The sequence below is a fragment of the Vulpes lagopus genome, chromosome 1 (genome assembly GCF_018345385.1).
Source record: "Vulpes lagopus strain Blue_001 chromosome 1, ASM1834538v1, whole genome shotgun sequence".
Lineage (NCBI taxonomy): Eukaryota > Metazoa > Chordata > Mammalia > Carnivora > Canidae > Vulpes > Vulpes lagopus.
In genome coordinates this window covers 73,230,056-73,246,746 of record NC_054824.1, presented here as the reverse complement: position 1 = coordinate 73,246,746, position 16,691 = coordinate 73,230,056, and the positions used below count along the sequence as shown (strand labels likewise).

Genomic DNA, 16,691 nt, shown 5'->3' with positions numbered 1-16,691 from the left:
GATTGACTTCAAGTTTCATAACATTGTGGTCTGAAAATATGTGTGGTATGATCTCAGTCTTTTGTATTGGTTGAGTCCTGATTTGTGACCTAGTAAGTGGTCTATTCTGGAGACTGTTCTATGTGCACTTGAGGAGAATATGTATTCTGGTGCTTTGGGATGAAATGTTCTGAATATACCTGCTAATAAGTCCATCAGGTCCAGTGTGTCATAATAAGGAAATAAGGAAATTTCCTTAATCAAATAAGGAAAGCACTTATTTCCTTGTTCTGCTGCTTAGATGATTTGTCCATTGCTGTGAGTAGGGTTAAAGTCCTCTACTATTTTATTATCAATGAATTTCTCTAATTTTGTTATTAATTGATTTATGTACTTGGTTGCTTCTAAATTAGGGCGTACATATTTGCAATTATTGGATTTTTTTTTTTTTTAAGATTTTGTTTATCCATTCACAAGAGACACAGAAGGAGAAAGAGAGAGGCAGAGACACAGGCAGAGGGAGAAGCAGGCTCCCTGCAAGGAGCCCGATATGGGACTCGATCCCGGGACCACAGGATTACGCCCTGGACCAAAGGCAGATGCTAAACTGCTGAGCCACTCAGGGATCCCCAGCAATTATTGGATCTAATTGGATAGACCTTTTATTATGACATTAGTTTCCTCCTTCATCTCTTATTACAGTCTTTGTTTTAAAATGTAGTTTATCTAATATAAGGGTGGCTACTTTAGCTTTCTTTTAATGTTCATTAGAATGATAAATGGTTCTCCATCCCCTCACTTTCAATCTGGAGCTGTCTTTGGGTCTAAAATGGGTCTCGTAAGCAGCATATCGATGGGTCTTGTTTTTTTTTTTTTTTTTTTAAATCCATTTTGATACCCTGTATCTTTTGATTGGAGCATTTAGTCCATTTACATTCAAAGTAATTATTGAAAGATAAGAATTTAGTGCCATTGTATTAAATGTTATGTCACTATTTCTGTAGAGTGTATCTGTTCCTTTCTGGTCTTTGTACTTTTGGCCTCTCTTTCCACTCAAAGGGTCTTTAATATTTCTTGCAGGGCTGGTATAGTGTAGACAAGTTCCTTTAGTTTTTGTTTGTCTTGGAAACTCTTTATCTTTCCTTCTATTCTGAATGAAGACTTGCTGGATAAAGTATTCTTGGCTGCATATTTTTCCCATTCAGCTTGTTGAATATCATGCCAGTATATGGTCTGGTCTGCTAGGTCTCTGTGAATAGGTCTGCTGTCAGCCTTGTGTTTCTACCCTTTTAGGTTTAGGACCTCTTGTCCTGAACTGCTTTCAGGATTTTCTCTTCATATCTTTGTAATTTGCAAGTTTCACTAATATGTGGAGGTAGTTGACCTATTTTTGTTGATTTTGAGGGGAATTCGTTGTGCCTCTTGAGTTGAATGCCTCTTTCCTTACTCAGATTAGGGATGTTCTCAGCTGTAATTTGCTCAAGTAAACTTTCTACCCTCTTCTCCCATTCTTTAGGACCCCTATAAATACAGATATTATTTCGCTTTTTGGAATCGCTGAGTTCCCTACGTCTGCCTTCGTGATCTAATAGTTTTCTTTCCCTCTTCTTTTCAGCTTCATTATGTTCCATAATTTTATTTTCTGTATCATGGCTTTGTTCATCCTCATTTTTATGGCCTCCACTTGGAACTGCATCTTGGCTATAGCATTTTTAATTTTGGACTGACTAGATTTTACTTCTTTTATCTGTATAGTAAGGGATTTTCTAGGGTCTTCTATGCTTTTTTCAAGTCCAGCTAGTATCTTTGTAATAGTTGCTTTAGATTTTTTTTTTAAAGATTTTATTTATTTATTCATGAAAGACATGGATTGAGAGAGAGAGAGGCAGAGACACAGGCAGAGGGAGAAGCAGGCTCCATGCAGGGAGCCCAAGGTGGGACTCGATCCCGGGACTCCAGGATCAGGCCGTGGGCTGAAGGCAGTGCTAAACTGCTGAGCCACCCAGGCTGCCCTGTTTTAGATTTTAGTTCAGATCTCTTAGTTATTTTCATTTTGATTAAATATCTGGCTGTGACTACTACTTCGTATTCTTTCTTTTGGGGTGAATTTCTCCGTCTTGTCATCATCTGTCCAGAAAAGAAAAAAAAGAAAAAAGACAAACAAAAACTTCAGAAAGTGTTTCTGGTGTATGCTGTGTGTACTCTGCTGTTGTGTTTTCACTGCCCTTTCCCATCAGTCTGTTCTCTTTGGAGTTCATTCTTGTTTATAGTGGGGAGTGTTTGGATCTCTGACTTGGTGTGCTTTGGTCTGTTTATTGATTTGAAAAGAAAATTAAAAAAAAAAAAAGCCTGATCCAAGACTAGAAAAGGAACAAAAATGGAAACAAAAACTATAACCCTGTTTCCAAAGAATAAGAAGGAAAGAAGGGGAAAAAAGTAAGGAAAGAAGAAAAGAGACAAAAAATAAGACTGATCCGAAAAAATAAGGGAAGGAAATGAACAAACCAACAAATGAACAAAGATTGTAAGCAAGCCTCATAGCAAAACAAAAAAAAAGAGAGAGAGAGAAAAGAAAAAGAAAAAAAAGAAATAGAAAAATAAAAAAATTTTAAAAATTAAGAGGGGAAATAAAAGAAGCAAGCCTGATCTTATTTCCACCAGAAGCTGATGTTTGGGAGCACTTTTTAATCAGTAGACTTGGTCCATGAGGGTGGCGGGGGCGGGGGGTAGGGGGTTGTGTTGCTCTTCTGAGGGGAGCCTGCTGGCGCTGTCTCACTAGCTGACTTGCCTTTTTAAAAATTCCCCTGCCAAGTGCAGGGGGATGGGATTTAGTATTGAGGGCTCCAGCCTCCTGGGGGGTGCGGTTTCTCTCTGAAGTCTGCCTAAGCTGGTGGGGGGGTGGGTAGATGGAGGCAGAACAATATGGTGTCACCCCACCCTCTTGTTCCTGGGGAAGGGAACTCCTGGCCATCCCTACTCAGGAGGCCTCTCAGAAAAGCAAATATTCTCCTGTGTCCCAGGCTTTGTCCTACTGTGCAGATTATTTTCTTTTTCTTTTTTTTTAAATTTTTTAAATTTATTTTTTATTTTTTATTTTTTAGATTATTTTCTTAATCCTTAGATCATATTCCTTCTTGTTCAGGATAGTTGGATGTTATCTAGCCGTGTTCAGGGAAAAGGCAAGCTCAGGCTCCCTCTACTCCGCCATCTTAACTCCCTTGCGCTCCATATACTTTTGAATTCTTTTTTGTTAGGAGACAAGATTCCTTGGATAATAGACTAAGTATTTTTGCTACTGCAAGAATCTTCTGTGGTATTGTGTGTGTGTGTGCGCGCGTGTGTAAATAGTCTCTAAAACAGGTTGTAGAAGCAAAACAAGAAGTTTTTCTCTTTGCTTTGTCTTTATTCCACTTCTAACCTCTGCTTCCCATCTTTCATAGGTTGCTCGCACTTTAATTTTGTTTATATTTTGCTCTACTTATATTAATGATCTAGTAGTGCTCATTTATTCCTTGGGTACTGACTTTTTTTCCTTTTTTTTTTTAACTGAAGATAGCCATATATATATATATATATATATAATATATATATATAAAAGTAGAACCAGTGAATTGAATTTTATGAAGTAATATGCTGGATATTTTCCTTTCAGATTCTGGAAGAAGCAACTGAAGAGGAAACAGCACTTCATAATCGAATTATGCCCACTGTGGTTCGTCCTGCAAAACAGCTGCTTCCTGCATCCACACCTGCAGGAAACCAAGAAATGGTGCGAAATCATGTTAAGTTGGATAATACTGTTGATGCTCATGTTTAGTCCTCACTTTTTGAAATGTTGCTAGAAGATGAAATCACATGTCCTTTCTTTAACTCATGTAGATACGAATATTTTAACTGCATTTATCCCAAACTACCTTGTGTATTGTAGACACTCTGTGTAAAACACTGAGATTCAATTATCTTTTTTTAGATTTTTATTTATTTATTCATGAGACACACACAGGGAGAGGCAGAGGTATAGTTAGAGGGAGAAGCAGTCGATGTCCGTCTGTCTATCCCCCATCCCTGTGCCCCTTGTCCCGTGTTGTCCCCCGGCCACCCCGCCACCCCCTGCAAGGAACCAGATGCTGGACTTGATCTGGGACTCTGGGGACTCCAGGATCATGAGCCAAGACAGACGGCAGACGCTCAACCTTTGAGCCACCTAGGCGCCTGGGATTTAATTCTCATTATCATTACTTTTCCTTCCATTTATGGAGCAACTTAGTGCTTTGTGAATACATGGTGATTAATCCTTTTAAATTGCATCTTTTTCTCAGGATTTAGTAAAAAGAATATGTGAAAGGTTTTATTTTATTTGTTAAAGATTTTATTTATTTATTTGAGAGAGAGAGCAAGAGAGCACAAGCAGGGAGAGTGAGAGGGGGAAGCAGGCTGCCTGCCGAGATCCTGATGCAGGGCTCCATCCCAGAACCCCAGAATCATGACACCAGCTGAAGGCAGGTGCTTAACTGACTGAGCCACCCATGTGTCCTGAAAGGCTTTATTTTTAGGTGAATTTCAAATTATGTTCCTACTTAGTTTATTTTAGTACTTAATATGTTAATGATAGGAAAATATTTGAAAATATTCAAGAATATATATTTTTTAAATGCTAGGAAGTTAGAGAAGCAGTGTTGAAATTGACTTTGAAATAATGGAAGCTCCTTGCTATTTTTAAAATGTCTTGAGGATGTATCAAGTTTTGTTTTTCTTTTAACTCGAGTATGTTAACAGACCTAATCTATACTATTTTTTTATTCTTTTTGCTTTGTTTTATTTTTAGGAGCTGTTTGAACTTCCAGTAAGTAAAGAATGTTAACTTGTTACCTAAGTATACATGCTTTAATTCTAAAAAAAATAGTAAATGCTTTGTGCATCTTTTGAAATTACATAGGCTATTTATGAGATAGGAATTGTTCGCCAGTTCCCATTTTCTTCTGCTTTGCAACGTATGAGTGTGGTTGCAAGGGTGCTAGGGGATAAGAAGATGGATGCCTACATGAAAGGAGCACCTGAGGTCATTGCCAGTCTTTGTAAACCTGAAACAGGTAAGGAAGCAACTAGGCTTTGAGTAAAATTCTTACATTTGTATGTACTTGTATTTGCAATTTTAACAATGACATTTACTTTTTCCTTTTTAAAAGTTCCTGTTGATTTTGAAAAAGTTTTAGAAGATTACACTAAACAGGGCTTCCGTGTGATTGCTCTTGCACACAGAAAATTAGAGTCAAAACTGACATGGCATAAAGTACAGAATATTAGCAGGTAAGGTTGATGAATGGGTTTTCTGCAGTTTTTCCAGTAATGTTTTCCATATAGAAATTTCTGTATGTTGCAAGTATTTGTTAAATATTTATGAAATATATACAACTATACCTAATGCGGTGTTTTGTTTTAGGTGTTTGAGATACAAGCACAACTCTTCAGAATTCTTCTCAGTTTGTTTGTTAAATATTTATTTAGTGCCTACTATGTGTCAGGCATGTTCTAGGAATAGAACTATGTTTTCAAATATAAACATAATTCTCTTATAGTTTGTTTTTCCCAAATAATCTACTTGGTTTTGCCCAGAGGTTGGAACCAAGTACTATTTTGGTCAGAATATATTGAGTCACAATAACCGTACCAGTCCCCCCTTTCTGGAACAACTCCCAAAGGTCGAATGACATTTCACATCATCACATTTCCTTTTTTCCAGTTTTTCCCTTTCTCTTCCACGGTGTCTCCAGAGAGCTTTTTAACATTCAGATCTGGGGATCCCTGGGTGGCTCAGCGGTTTAGCGCCTGCCTTTGGCCCAGGGTGCGATCCTGGAGTCCTGGGATGGAGCCCCACATCGGGCTCCCGGCATGGAGCCTGCTTCTCCCTCCTGTGTCTCTGCCTCTCTCTCTCTCTTTATGTCTATCATGAATGAATGAATGAATGATGAAAAGGAATGAATGAATGAATAAATAAATAAATCTTTTAAAAAAAACCATTCAGATATAATACCACGTCCTACCTAATATTCTCGTAAATGGCTTCCCATCATGTAGTGGAAGGGTTCACCATCAGGGATATGCGTCAGGAAAGAAACAAAACAAAATGCATAACACTTCATTTGAAAAGAAAGAGAAAGTGTTAGAAGAAATAATCAGAAAGAGACATACAAATGGCCAATGAACACATGAAAATGGTAGTATACTTTATTTAGTTCTTTGGAGAATTACAAGATAAAACCACAGTGAGATATCACTTCTTTCCTGAGGTTGGTGAAGTTGAAAAGATTGATAATACCAAGTGTTAGTGAAGGCTTGAGAAAATTTTAATGACATACAGCTACTACACTATTGTAGATTCATAATGAACATGTGTAATACCTATCAAAATTTAAATTTGCTTATACAGTTTGACCCAGCAAGTGCAATTCTGGGAATCCAGCTTAAAGAGCTATTTCTACAAGTGTATAAGGTTCAGGTTGAAATAGTGTCAATAACATAACGAATAGGGCAGTGGCTAAATTATGGACTGTTAACACTTCTATTAATTACAGTTTTACTTGCTATGTGAAAGTGAAGTGTTCTTGTGAAGCTGTTCCTATGCCAAAATGCCTTAAAGTGAAGAAACAGTTACCATTAATTTACGTGGACAAAATTTTGAGTATTTCCGGACTCCAAAAATAACCTCTCTTAAGCTTTTCTGATACCTTAGGACACATCTTCCTTCCTTCCTTCCTTCCTTCCTTCCTTCCTTCCTTCCTTCCTTCCTCCCTCCCTCCCTCCCTCCCTTCCATCCTTCCTTCCTTCCTTCCTTCCTTCCTTTCTTCCTTCCTTCCTTCCTTCCTTTTTGATTACCATATCTCTTTTTTTTTAATTGGAGTTCAATTTGCCAACATTTAGCATAACACCCAGTGTTCATCCCGCTGTGCCCCCCTCAGTGCCCATTACCCAGCCACCACCCCCCCACCTCACTTTCCACTACCCCTTGTTCATTTCCCAGAGTTAGGTGTCTCTCATGTTTTGCCACCTCCTCACTGATATTTATTTTCACTCATTTTCTCTCTTTTCCCTTTCCCTTTATTCCCTTTCACTAATTTTTATATTCCCCAAATGAATGAGACCATATAATGTTTGTCCTTTCTGATTGACTTATTTCACTCAGCATAATACCCTCCAGTTCCATCCACATCGAAGCAAATGGTGGGTATTTGTCATTTGTAATGGCTGAGGAATATTCCATTGTGTACATAGACCACAGCTTCTTTATCCATTTTTCTTTCGATGGACACCGAGGCTCCTTCCACAGTGTGGCTATTGTGGACATTGCTGCTATAAACATCGGAGTGCAGGTGTCCTGGCATTTGACTGCATCTGTATCTTTGGGGTAAATCAGGACACATCTTTCTGATGCAGGCACAGAATAAGTCAGGATAGAACAAGATGTTCACAGACACTGTTCAAAGCTGTGTGGTGGCTCTATGTTGAGATACTGATTGTAATTCCCAGGGAAGGAGCTGGGAGCGCCATTCTCACTGCTCAGGAGTGCATTGCTTCTGAAATGATCCACTGCAAAACATTCTAAATGCTAAGTTTGCCTTTTGCCCTTTCTTTCTTGAAAGCAAAAAATCCTGTTCAATTTCTTTCAGTTAGTGAAAACAAGTATTAATATAGGTCTTTCATAAAAGTAAAGTGACCTAATGGAAGCTTTTGGAAAGTGGGAGATAGATACCTGTATTTTCAGGCACACTAAGTGAAAAGAATTAGGGCAGTGTTCAGAGTACAGTCTTGTTTTTCTGAATGAGAACTGAAGGAGTGGAATGGATAGCCCAATAGCTAAAAGGAAAAACTATGTTCAGAATTCTATTAACACAATATTTGGGGGATGTGGTTTAAGCATGAACATTTAAAGAAAAAAAAAGCAATAGCCAGATGATCTGATGGATATGCTTGTTTGGGAGGTACACATGTAAAATACTCTGTTCTGATTCTTGTGAAGGGGCACATTAGGCTCTTTCTCTGCAGCTTTACCTTTTGCCATTTTCCCCCTTAAAGTCTAACTACTGATTTTCTTTAGTTCTTGAGCTTCTCCTATTCAGATCTCCTTTCATGCCCTTGAGTAGGCTATTCCTTCTCTGCACAGAACTTTCTCTACTCCCCTTCTTCCACATCTTTCAACCAAGACCTTCTCTGTCTTTCCATTCTATCTTACAGGGGCAAGTTTTGGCATTTCTCTCACAGCTTGAACCTTTATATCTTCAGTAGAATATTATTTTATTCAGTCATTAGGGGACAAAGTTTCCATGACCTGTGTCATTCATTGGAGAGTTAGGAAAACAGTAGCAGCCAAAAAACTAGCAGATCATGGGAAAATGGCTACATTGCTTAGACCCTAGAGTTTCATACTGGTACAGCTTTGTTCCCTGAAATGCATTTTTAGAGTTCAAGATTTATTTCTACTATCAACCACCAGTAGTGTCATTTGTATTGTTTCTAAACGTTTTTTAAGAGCACAACTGTTTTTTTTTTTTTTTTAAAGATTTCATTTAGTTTTGTAAGAAAGAGAGAGAGGGAGAAGCACAAGCCGGGGGAAGGGCAGAGGGACAGGGAGAAGCAGACTCCTCGCTGAGCAGGGAGCCTCATGTGATTTGGGGCTCGATCTCAGGGACCCTGAGATCATGACCTGAGCCAAAGGCAGACAGCTTAACTAACTGAGCCTGCAGTCCCCCCCCCAACTGTTCTTTAATACCTTTACCGTCCATAGTTATAAATTATATTTCAAAGGTTGTTTTTAGAGCTGTGTATTTAAAGTGCCTTTATTGAATTTTGCGTCAAACAGCCACTTGGGGGCAGCCCCGGTGCAGCGGTTTAGCACTGCCAGCAGCCCTAGGCGGGATCCTGGAGACCCTGGATTGAGTCCCACATCGGGCTCCCTGCATGGAGCCTGCTTCTCCCTCTGCCTGTGTCTCTGCTTCTCATTCTCTCTCTGTGTCTCTATGAATAAATAAATAAATTAAAAAAAAAAAAAACACTTGGTTGGGACGCTTAAGTGTGGCTCAGTGATTGAGCATCTGCCTTTGACTCAGGGTGTGATCCCAGAGTTCTGGGATCAAGTCCCGCATCAGGCTTCCTGCATGGAGCCTGCTTCTCCCTCTGCCTGTGTCTCTGCCTTTCTCTCTATATCTCGCATGAATAAATAAATAAAATCTTTAAAAAAAACTTTAGAAAAAGAATACAGTCATCTCCATGATATTTTTGTTTGCACCTCTCTTTTTAAAAGACTATTTATTTATTTGAATGAGAGAGAGAGGACGGACAGAGGGAAAGAATCCCAAGCAGAATCTCCACTAAGTGCAGGGTTCGATCTCACAACCCTGAGATCATGACTTGAGTCGAATTAAAGAGTTGGATGCTCGACCAGCTGAGCCTCTGAGCCTCTGCATGCATCTCTTTGCTGGCACGTTTGTTTTCCCACAAAAACGCCATGAGTAGAGATCGAACCTTTTCATCTTTGACTTCCCAATGACTAGTAGAACTACTTGTGCAGAGTAGATAACTCAACTTTTGAAGGAATAGCCTCTTAATAGCTATTGAATATTAATAAATATTTTAAGAGCCCCATCTCTGGGACCCATTGTAGATCTTATTGTCAGACTGCTAAATAGTTTTTGTATCATACTTCCAAGATTGAGAATTTGATTATGAGTCCTTTATTTTTTTTTATATTTTTTTTATATATTTTTTTTATGAGTCCTTTAAAATTCATCAAAGGCTTGATAGTGAATTCACTGTAACTGTATTGAATGTGCTGTGGTCAAGGTTTTCCTTTTCTTGCTAATATTTATGTTAGGGTACACTGTGGGGGGCAGTAAAGCATAGACTTATTTATGCTTCCTCATTTTGTGGGTAGAATACAGGTGAACATTTGTTAGTACTACAGATGTTTAGTGTGTTACAAAGATGGCATTTCCAAATTATCCTTATTTCTCACATTTCAAAGGGTAAAATTTTATTTTACAATATAACTCTTGGGAATTATTTTTACAGTTGCAATATTTATGAATACTGAACGCAAACACATTTATGGTTTATGGTTATTCAACATATAAAATGTTTCAATTGGGGGATCCCTGGGTGGCGCAGCGGTTTGGCGCCTGCCTTTGGCCCAGGGCGCGATCCTGGAGACCCGGGATCGAGTCCCACATCGGGCTCCCGGTGCATGGAGCCTGCTTCTCCCTCTGCCTGTGTCTCTGCCTCTCTCTCTCTCTCTCTCTCTGTGACTATCATAAAAATTAAAAAAAAAAAAAAAATTTAAAAAAAAAAAAAAATGTTTCAATTTGTAAATTACGGGTATTTTAAACTGCCTTATTTATTTATTTATTTATTTTGAAAAGATTTTATTTATTTATTCATGAGAGGGGGAGAGAGAGAGAGAGAGAGATAGAGAGAGAGAGAGAGAGAGGGGCAGAGATACAGGCAGAGGGAGAAGCAGGCTCCATGCAGGGAGCCCGATGTGGGACTCGATCCCGGGTCTCCAGGATCAGACCCTGGGCTGAAGGCAGGCGCTAAACCGCTGCGCCACCCGGGCTGCCCTGCCTTATTTATATAAAGAGAACAGGATCTGTTCTGTGGACTAAGCCATTATCTGTTAAAATTTCTTTTTCTGCAGAGACGTCATTGAAAACAACATGGATTTTATGGGATTAATTGTAATGCAGAACAAATTAAAGCAAGAAACCCCTGCAGTACTTGAAGATTTGCATAAAGCCAACATTCGCACTGTCATGGTCACAGGTTAGACATTATCGAAGGATACAGGAAAAATTGAGAGTTCAGGTTATGGGATATTGTGGAATGATCAGTTAGTTATGAAAGTATATGGTGGCTCCATCCTACCTTGTCCCATTGTAGCTCAGAATGTTTTTTAAAGGTATAAGATAACTTTGCAGTACTCTTTTGAGGGCTAGCAAATTCTGTTTCTAGAAGTAGTAAAATGGTGGAGGGCATTTTGAAAAAAATTTAGATTCATATTTTTTATAGCGGTTATTGTATCTTGTGTTAGTTATTTGTAGATTTGTTTTCTCTACTAGAGCCTAAGATTCTAGGGGGTTAAGAGAATGTTTTGTTCATTTTGGAGGTCTCCTGTAATTTTTAGAACTGTGCCAGATGGATGGAAAATGATTATTAATATTTGTTAGAATTATATTTTTATGTATAAAAGTATGTTTATTATCATTGATTGAATTCATACTAGTGAAAATAGCCATTGTTTGATTGGTTTTTGATTTCTGATGACTATATCCAAATGATTTTCCTGGAATTATTATATTGTTGATATTAGATAATTCCCATTCCTTAGCTGTGTGAAATTGTGGCAGCTCTTAAGTATTTTTTTCTTAGTACATAATCAGAATTAAGATGATCACTTTATGGCTCTTGTGTGTTTACTAAGACCTGTATGGAAAAGGCAATTGACAATTTTTTGTTTTAGACTCTGAGATCGATGTAATAGCATACTTATTTACCACTATGTAGCTCAAGTAAAGAAATTTAATAGCATCCCAGCAATTCCTTGGTTCTAATGATTCCTCCTTCAAAACACTTTCCCTCTCAGTCTCTTCCCCTCTTTCCCTGCCATGACAGACTGTGGCCTTGTGTCCCACAGAAATAGTATGTGGGAACTGGGGGGACAGAAGGCCTATTACCCTTCAGTTCTGGCAGCAGTGGGCTTCCCAGACCTTTCCCTGCCTCTCACATACATTTATATTTTCTTGATCCTGTTCTTTCAGGGCTTTCTTTTCTCCTTTTCATGATGGAGAGGATGTCTGTTTTCTCTTCCTATCTTGTAAAGATTGTATTCTTGTTACCTTATCATTTTACTTCTGTAATCCATTCTTTTTTTTTTCCTGTGATATTAGGTATTCTTGTTCAGACCATCAGTCACTCCTAAGTTATTTCAACAAATATTTTTTGAGCACCTGCTCTGTGTATAGCACTGTGCCAGGTGTTGATGGTTACTACTAGTGCATGACTGAAAAAGATTCACAATATATCTGGCTTTAAAAATTGTAGGTGAGAATGGTCTGACTGTTAAGCATATGTGTGCTTCCGTTATTTGAGGCTTCCTTTGAAAAGTGTTTCAATTTTAATTATTTTTAAGCTCCAAGAGTAAGACTGTATATTATCTTCTTGCCAAGCCCAATCATAGATCTTCTTGATAAGTATTAATTGCTGAATACATTTATGAATACATTTATCTTCCTATTTTATTTGTATTTTCAATATTTTGAAAATTAGGTGACAACATGTTGACCGCTGTTTCTGTGGCTAGAGACTGTGGAATGATACTACCTCAGGACAAAGTTATTATTGCTGAAGCATTACCTCCAAAGGATGGGAAAGTCGCCAAAATAAATTGGCATTATGCAGACACTCTAACACAGTGCAGTAATTCATCAGCAATTGACTCAGAGGTAATGTCAAGAAGAATTTTCCCTTCTGTAGCTTGCTTGTTTGAATTTAGTCCGAAAAAATAAAGGTGGTGCATTAAAACAGAACACAACAAAAAACAAATGAAAACAGACACCTGGGCCACCTCCTCAGAGATTGATTCATTAGGATTCATTATCTTAAAAGATAATCCCAGATATTTATCCCGTTTTAATTTTTTTTTAAGATTTTATTTATTTATTCATGAGACATACAGAGAGAGGCAGAGACAGGCAGAAGCAGAGGGAGAAGCAGGCTCTATGCAGGGAGCCTGATGTGGGACTTGATCATACCCCGAGCTGAAGGCAGGTGCACTTAACCGCTAAGCCACCCAGGCATCCCTTAATTTTTTTTTTTTAAGATTTATTTATTTCAGAGAATGAGAGTCCACTAATTGGGGGAGGGGCAGCAGGAGAGAATCCTCAAGCAGACTCCCTCCCTAGCGAGGAGCCCATGAGATCATAACCTGGGTTGAAACCAAGAGCAGTTAACCGTTCTTAACTGAGCCGTCCAGGCGCCCGTATCCTATTTTAAAGGTAATAATAAATGGTGCCAGTGGTCCATAATATTTAGTCCATGCATTATTTGAAACCAAAGCTGATTTTAGCCTTTTTTTTTTTTTTTAAATAACCACTAACGGTAGCTTGCCTTAAAATTTTCCTTGTACTTTTAACAAATGTTAAACTTTCATTGTTTTATGTAAAATATCAGATGAAAGACTTTAGCTTTAGATCAAATATATTTAAAATAAGATTTTGTTACTTGGTCTGGATGCCTAAATACGGTTTTAAATGTCTCATGCACAGGCTATTCCAATTAAACTGGTCCATGATAGCTTAGAGGATCTTCAGGTGACTCGTTATCATTTTGCAATGAATGGAAAATCATTTTCAGTGATATTGGAACATTTTCAAGACCTTGCTCCTAAGGTTAGTGACTTAGGTTTATATATGTATGTGTTCACATGAAGACGTTACAAACCATATTTTAAAGAAATTTGTATTTTTCCCAGTTGATGTTGCATGGCACTGTGTTTGCCCGTATGGCACCTGATCAGAAGACACAACTAATAGAAGCATTGCAGAATGTAGAGTAAGTATTGGTGGGGTTTTTTGTTTTTATGGATTATAATTTCATTTTCAAAACCAGAAAAGTAACTAATATTTCATGTGTATGGAGTTGTCACCTGTCAGTAGGTGATAACTCTAAGTCCCTTTTTTAAAATTTTTTTTTTTTTCATTTTTATTTATTTATGATAGTCACAGGGAGAGAGAGAGAGAGAGGCAGAGACACAGGCGGAGGGAGAAGCAGGCTCCATGCACCGGGAGCCCGATGTGGGATTCGATCCCGGGTCTCCAGGATCGCGCCCTGGGCCAAAGGCAGGCGCCAAACCGCTGCGCCACCCAGGGATCCCCTCTAAGTCCCTTTTTAAAAGAGACTCATGTTCATTTATTTAGCTAAAGTATAATATCCATAATTCCTTTTCCAGGTAGTATCTGTAAGAAAGGCTTCATTCACTCAGCTTGTAGAAGTAGCTTCATAGTTTCTATTGATAATTACGTTTAAGTTTTATTTTTTATTTATTTTTATTTTTATTATTTATTTTATTTATTTGTTTAAGTTTTAAAGGGAGAAATCTTTACCAATAGCCTTAAAAGTAGGTTACTAAAGACTGTACAGACCCATAAAATTGCTCTAAAATTTGCTCTAAAATTAGGAAACTGAGATGCCAAATAAGAAACTGATTTGCCCAGCTTGTGACAGAAATGGGACAGTAACTTAGGTTATTTGGCTTGCAAGCTGGTGATGTTTGCAAAGCAACATGCCTATGGTCATTGTGATAAATAGATTCTTTAGTTCCATTGGGGAGGTCTTGGTCTGTCAGCTCTTCATAATAAAATAACATATTGGGGAAATCTTAAGTTAAATGTTTGTTTTATAAAAGTAATCAAAATCTTAACCTAATTTTTGTTTCTCAGTTACTTTGTTGGGATGTGCGGTGATGGTGCAAATGATTGTGGTGTAAGTATGGTTTTTGTGATTTAGAGTTCTTTCTTTAGCCTAAGTCATAGTCACAAAACGTAACCACTTTTCTTCTTCAACCATTAGGCTTTGAAGAGGGCGCATGGAGGCATTTCTTTATCAGAGCTCGAGGCTTCAGTGGCATCTCCCTTTACCTCCAAAACTCCTAGTATTTCTTGTGTGCCAAACCTTATCAGGTAGCACAAGTTGAAAATTTCACTATTATCTTTGTGGCTTGCTCTAATAATATAGAAAAAATTATAGAAATTAATATGAGTTTGTTGTAATGATGTATTATTAGTATATTCGATCTGTAAGTTCACTAGCAATAGGTTGCAACTTCTCTTTCGGTTCTGCTTGGCTTTAGTTCTTTTGTTAGAAAAGTGCTTTGTTGTAGCTGTTGAACGTTGATGTTCATCTGTTAAGATGTAATTGTGATTTGGAAGAGTTCAAAATGCTTTTATTCACATGCCAACATTTGTTTTCACAGGGAAGGCCGTGCTGCTTTAATGACTTCTTTCTGCGTGTTTAAATTTATGGCTTTGTACAGCATTATACAGTACTTCAGTGTTACTCTGCTATATTCTGTGAGTACCGTCATTGCTTATAGAGATGGTGCTTTTATTAAGGCATTTGAACCAAAAAATTGAGTATGTTTGCATCCACTAAGTATGGAACTTAAATAACTAGCCCCTATAAATTTTCATTTAGTTTATTATATTTCGAGTAGCAGATTGAAAATCTCATTAGTCTAGAACAGCATTTTCTTTAACGTTGATGACTGTGGTTAGGACCCTATGAATAAAAGGTGATTGTAATTTTTTTTTACTTTAGTGCAGATTGGGAATTCTTCAAAATGTCAAGCTATGACATATTTCGGAATTTTAGTTAACTTTGCTATATATTTACAGAAAAAGGTCAGAATAAGGAAAGATGTTTCAGCAGTAGTTTGTAGGACTTTCTGTATTTGGAGAAAAAATGTAAACAAGTGACATCTATAGGTATACTCCATCAGATTTGATAATTGAAGTGATCTCACTTTAGAATTTTCTCAAAATAAATGTGACATCCCAGGGGGTCTTTGTGAAACTATCCCTTTCTACCATTTGTAGAAAGGATCAGGGAGGATGGTGTTAGATAGTCTTAGGAAGCTTTGAGATACTAATTTTCAAGAGTGTTGAATATTGTAAGTACAAGCTTCTGGTTTTGTTTTGTTTTGTTTTTGCCAAAAAACTTAAATTTTTACTGAATGAATGTTTAGTAGCTGCCGTTTATATTAGTAAATTGAATCTTTGCAAATACGTGTTTTTTTTTTTCACTAATATAAAAGGTAATTGTATTTTAATTTTTAAGCAGGTCTAAGTGTCACTTTAAAGTTGTCCTTATTGGTGGTGGGAGGAGGGAGATACTAAAACCAAGGAGGAAAAATCTAATGCTGGGGGAAAGTGATGTAAAAATAGTTTCTGAAAACTAATTATGTTTTAAAAATTATTTCTGTAGATCTTAAGTAACCTAGGAGACTTCCAGTTTCTCTTCATTGATCTGGCAATCATTTTGGTAGTGGTATTTACAAGTGAGTATTTTGCTTCGTTATTGGTTTAAAAGCATATGAAATTCTGATGTATGTAACTCATTAAACTTTGGTAAATTTATAACAATTATAACACAGTGCATACTTCTTTAGATTCCTTGTAAATACTTCATTTACTACGAGTTGTTTTTAGTATATGTGCTGCCAAAGTGAGCACTACTATAAGTTGTTTTTATTTGTCCTAGTTGTTTTATTATTTTATTGTTCTTCATCTTTTCTAAAATATTTGAGAATAAGTTTGTGTAATCATGCCCCTTTGCATCCACATATTTTATTGTATATTGTCGCCAAAGTCATTCTCTTAGGTAATTAAACATAGTTATAAAGATGAGAAAGTTTAACAGTGATATAATATCTAATCCACAGCACATAATCAGATTTTGTCATATATCCCAATAATGTCCTTTCTACCTATTTTTTCCCCTTGTTCTTTAGACCAGAATCTAATCTAGGCTCACAAATTTCATTATCATGTCACTTTACTCTTTTTTTTTTTTTTTTTTTTAAAGATTTAAAAATTTTTTTGAGAGAGAGCAAGAGAGAACAGGTGGGGGGGCAGAGGGAGAGAGAAGCAGACTCTCCACTGAGCAGGGAG

At 37.3% G+C, this 16,691-nt stretch overlaps 1 protein-coding gene across 8 annotated transcripts in view; it reads left to right on the top strand.

Annotated features, from left to right (window-relative positions):
• ATP13A3 (ATPase 13A3) overlaps positions 1-16,691 on the top strand; it is a 98,115-nt gene that overhangs the window by 57,068 nt on the left and 24,356 nt on the right. For all 8 annotated transcript variants that reach the window (XM_041743790.1, XM_041743792.1, XM_041743784.1 and 5 more), the window contains 12 exons: positions 3,632-3,748; positions 4,805-4,822; positions 4,916-5,069; positions 5,166-5,286; positions 10,664-10,788; positions 12,292-12,467; positions 13,290-13,412; positions 13,496-13,575; positions 14,463-14,505; positions 14,593-14,702; positions 14,996-15,092; positions 16,006-16,078. In XM_041743790.1, coding sequence (XP_041599724.1) covers positions 3,632-3,748; positions 4,805-4,822; positions 4,916-5,069; positions 5,166-5,286; positions 10,664-10,788; positions 12,292-12,467; positions 13,290-13,412; positions 13,496-13,575; positions 14,463-14,505; positions 14,593-14,702; positions 14,996-15,092; positions 16,006-16,078 — 1,237 coding nt within the window. The remainder of the gene's footprint in view (positions 1-3,631; positions 3,749-4,804; positions 4,823-4,915; positions 5,070-5,165; positions 5,287-10,663; positions 10,789-12,291; positions 12,468-13,289; positions 13,413-13,495; positions 13,576-14,462; positions 14,506-14,592; positions 14,703-14,995; positions 15,093-16,005; positions 16,079-16,691) is intronic.